We start from the raw sequence: 4,782 nt of genomic DNA, 5'->3' as shown, positions 1-4,782 counted from the left end.
ATGAAAGTCCTTAAAATGTTCATACCTCACATTTTTACCGAGTAACAGCTCCCTGAACCCTCTTTTCCTTCGTTTCTCCCCACTCCAGTTCAAGATTCTGTTTTTGCTCCAGTTGAATACTCATTGCTAGCCATACATAAGCAAGAGTTAAACTACCTAAAAGAGGGGGGGATAAACTCAAAAACAAGATACTCGATTTATGCTCGTTAGATTTACAGCTTCATTTTATGTTATGGTACAGACTATACATTCATAAAGGCTCAAAATCAGTTGAAAATGACAGCAAACCAGAGAGCAAATATTTGTAGGTACATAAAACAAATCTAGTCATGATTAATATAATTGGATTATTCTATTTCTATAAACTGGTGAGGGAAATCCATAAGCATGCATATATTAGACAATAGTCAGAAGCCAGAGAGCTAATGCTCCACTATCTAGGCAAAGGGGAAATTTAAATTGGCAATAACAATCTTCTGATCACCTTGATCTTAATACCACACTGGAAAGTTAACAAATACTACAGGGAAGAAGTCAGCAGAAGGAAGAAAGGTTGGTAAACTGAGGTCTCAAGAAAATCATACTAGCTTTCAATTATTAAGTTTCTGAATTTTGCAGCTATATCCTAATTTGTTACTTTTGACTTTTGAGTTCAAAGGGTATACGAGTACTTCATCATGTGCAATACACTAACAACGTTCAATACAGATTTCAGATCATTATAGTTTGTACTTTGTAATGTATGGTGTTGGGTTATGGATGGATAGGGTAAAGCAAGGTAGTAGTAAGCGGTGCCAATTTGGACATGTTACTGAAGAAATTAGATAGCAATCATAGCATCATAATTACAGTTCTGGCTATGGAAATAGGCCAACATGAGAAGACATTGTGGTATTAAATAGGTCGTGGGAGTAGCAGCAGTGTTTCACTCATGGTTTCTGTTAGCCAAATCATGGTCATTGTACAACGAATCACCACGCCATTGCTTAGAGAATGTCATACATAATTTACTCTTAACATTCTGTTGGAATTTTTAGCATTCCTGAAAGAACCGAATATATAAACACACTTACCTTCAGAGCTATGACTACTGTCATAACCAGCTGGTATACTCCAGTTTCCAGTAGACAAGTGAAGCAGCCACTTGAATGATCACGTTCAAATGAAGGATGAAGTATGACTTGCTCTCCCTATCTACCATGACAAGGTTAATAAAGTACTGCTACGGGCACCCTGAATTTCATTTTTCCACAAGGAATAAGAGTCAGAACACTAGAGCCGAACAACAACAATTTACGGTGTCTTTTCGAAGCTGTTTCCAGCACTGACCTGAAAAGAGATTGATATTTCATATTGCATGATATGATGATGCATTATTAGTTTCTCCACCATCCCTTTTCACTTTTCCCGACTCCTTGAAGGAGGGTGACTGGGTGAGCAGAGATTCATGGAAAACCAGCACAATTAAAAGCACAAAACTACAAAATGATGGTTTATATACAGAAGAGTTTCAAGCTTTACCCTGCTTATCCCATAAATGTACCAAAATTAACATCAGGAAATTATTCATGACAGCAGGATAATCTACAGAGGAGGATTCTAACAACAAAAGAAAACTAGACCTGATGATCAAATCCCTGAAAATTACATACTAGATAATGGCAGCCAGGAAAAAGCTTTAAAGAAATCCTAGCTGCTCTACATACATCAAGACTAGCTACCTGCATACAAAAACTGCAAAAAGGAACAATCAGGGGCATCTGAATTGGAGTAGAGGCTCGGTCTTGCTAAGAAGGTTTAGCCTTTTCATCCCCGCCAACATTTAGTATGGGCAATGTACTTAGAAACTCATCAAGTCCCTCAAAAAATGCAATATTTTCGATCCCATCCTCTTCCCCATTTACTGCACTTACTGTTGGGGCATGCTCTTCACCATCATTGTTGAATTCCACATTCAGATCTAACCTCCCCACATCCTTCTTACTTCTCCTAGTCTGCTTCCTGGGTATAGAAGCAGTAACTGTCTTGCCTGTATCGGATCTATCAGCAGCCAAACCGATAACAACTTGCCCCTCAGAACCATCTTCCAGATGATCACCACCAACAGACACTCCACCTCCACTAGCTACATTTTGTTTCACTTGATTTAACACAGCTCCTCTGCGCGGTCTACCTCGCCTTCGTACCCCACTTCTCCCTCTCCTCTTCTTATTCTTAGTCTTATTCTTATTCTTTTCCTGATTATAAGTTCTCCAATCACCATCAGATGAATCCAAATCACTAGGTTCAGAAAGCTCAAGAATATCATCATCGTCTATATAAACCCGAGGAGTATTCTTCGTCACCACATTCTTCGGTCCAACATTGGCATTGCCATCATTATTGTCAAACCACTGGAAATCCTTACCCCCATCTTCAACCGGGCAAGTAAACATTGGCGAAAAGGGCACCCAATTCGACGCCCCATTCAAGTTCCCAACTTGATTTTGCTTCTTCCAAGCTGTCATCGAAAACCCTAATGGGAAAAAACCCCAACAGCAGAATGAATTATCCTTTCCTTTCTCCTTCTCCTTCTCCTCCCCACCACCAACACCACCAGCATTATTAGCAGGACTAATCGGAGGGGGATTCGGAATCTGTACAGCATGAAACCCCTTCCTACAATTCTGACACCTAAGAGTACACTCCTGATACACTTTTGGATACTCAAATATGTAAAAACAGTAAGGGCAAGCTGTCCAAAAACTTTCTACATCTTCTACAACATCATCATCATCATCATCATCCTCTTCTACAACATGTTCATGATTATTCTCATTATTAGCAGCAGCAGCATTTGTACCAGCACCATTAATATTACTATCATTATTAGTATCATTAATACTATTATTAATAACATTAGTACTAGTAGGAGCATTTCCAGCATTACCATCAACAATAGGAATCGCCGTTGGTACCGATACTCTCGCTGCCGATACAGACGGCAGTGGCGGCGATACTCGTGCTGCCGAAACAGGTGGAAGTGGCGGCGATGGCGGCCGGAATGGTGGAACTTGACGAGGTGTAGTTTGCGTCGGAATAATCGGAGATGCAGTAGTTGTTACTCTCGCACCAATTCCAATCCCATTCATAACCCCTTTATTTCTCTCTCCTCCTCCGCCTCCTCCGCCTCCACCTCCACCTCCGCCTTTGGAAGGAATTGGGTCTCGCATCTGCCACTGTGGCAGAAGTTGCTGCGGCTGCTGCTGCTGTTGCTGCTGCGGCGGTTGAATCGGAAGCGGCATAAACTCTCTCTGATTAATTTGCTGCTGCTGATGTTGCTGCTGTTGCTGCCACATCGGCTGCTGCTGATGATGATGCTGTTGATGATGTTGTTGCGGCTGCTGCTGCTGCTGCTGTGGTGGCTGCTGCGGCGGCAGCGGTTGGGGTTGAAAAAACTGAAAAGTACTCAACTGACTCCCAGCACTATTCCCACCACCACCACCCGCAGCAACAGCAACAGCAGCAGCACTACCCGAACCAGAACCCCCAACCGCTGCCGCCGTCACAGCACTAACAACAGGCTCGCCCTGCTGCAAATAAAGCGCGAGCTCGTTATCAAACAGCCATTTCTTCGTAGGATCCGACAACACAGACCACGCGTCCATCACCATCTGCAACGCGTAATCCGCAAACGGAAACCTATTCCTCTCCGGATTCAAACACAGCACAAGCCGTCGGTAATGGTCGGCGATCAACTCAGGGTCTCTAACAAGCCTCGGCAACTGAAGTACCGCATACCAGTCCGGTTGCTGGTTGCTGTTCACGCGCTTCTCGCCGGCGAGTACAGTATCAACGACGGCCAATATCTGGTCGGAAACAGCGTTGTTAGGGTCAGCTTCACGCGCTCGAATCGCGAATGTCTTACTCCCTAAAAAGTCACGCGCCGTCAGTAACTTTGCGGCAATCCCTAACCACCGCTCCGCCTCCGCCCTCTGAGTATGCGGATCCATTTTTGTCTTTTTCCTGCAACACCAATTTTTTTATTTTCTCTCTCTTAAAAATAAAAGGCTTGACTTTCTCTCTCTAAATTTTTTTGATATTTTTATTTTTGGAATTTTTTTTGTTTTTCAAGTGGCTAAAGGTTGAAGAGGAAGAAGGGTTTAAGGGGGGCTATGGATTGGGAAAAATTACAGGGGTTTTCATCTTATTAGTTGAGGAAATGGTGGGTGAATAGGGGTATTATTGTCATTTTATTATTTGATTGTTGTTTTTTATGAGTAAAATTTATAAATTTAAGTGTTGTTTGGTACTGAACTACTGGTACTAGTTTAGTGGACTACTTCAGTGTTTATTGGTTTGGATCATTAACAGGAGTAGGAGTGTTATTTACAGTTTATTTTTCCTATAAAAAGCAAAAATAAGCTCTAATATTATCACATGTTTTTTGTACGGTTGACCATATGGTTTGACTACTTATAAAAAAATAAAATAATTCCTATAATATTTATGTTAATATTATAGTTTTAAATAAACTCTAATATGGAGTAATATAGATTTTAGTAATATAAGTAAGTTGAATTGAATAAAGAATTACAAAATATTAATAAAACATAAAGAGTGCTTAATATATTTTTCTCATCTTATATTCTAATCTTAGTAATATTTACTTCATTTTTTTTAACTAAACTTATTTTTTCTTAAAATAATTGGAAATAGAGTGAAGGATAAGAGTTTGACTTGATTTTCCTTTTCCATACCAATATCAAATCCATGGATATGATACTTTCTCATTAAGTAACG

General features: G+C 40.4%; 1 protein-coding gene across 1 annotated transcript; it reads right to left on the bottom strand.

Moving 5' to 3' along the window:
• Positions 1-1,464: 1,464 nt before the first annotated feature.
• Positions 1,465-4,140, bottom strand: LOC110740085. Its single transcript, XM_021920579.1, has one exon. The coding sequence runs from the start codon at positions 3,990-3,992 to the stop codon at positions 1,788-1,790; it is 2,205 nt and encodes a 734-aa protein (XP_021776271.1). The 5' UTR covers positions 3,993-4,140; the 3' UTR covers positions 1,465-1,787.
• Between the last annotated feature and the right edge of the window lie 642 nt (positions 4,141-4,782).

Source organism: Chenopodium quinoa, unplaced genomic scaffold (genome assembly GCF_001683475.1).
Source record: "Chenopodium quinoa cultivar QQ74 unplaced genomic scaffold, ASM168347v1, whole genome shotgun sequence".
Lineage (NCBI taxonomy): Eukaryota > Viridiplantae > Streptophyta > Magnoliopsida > Caryophyllales > Amaranthaceae > Chenopodium > Chenopodium quinoa.
The sequence above is the reverse complement of the archived record's forward strand: the minus strand, read 5'-3'. Positions and strand labels throughout refer to the sequence as shown.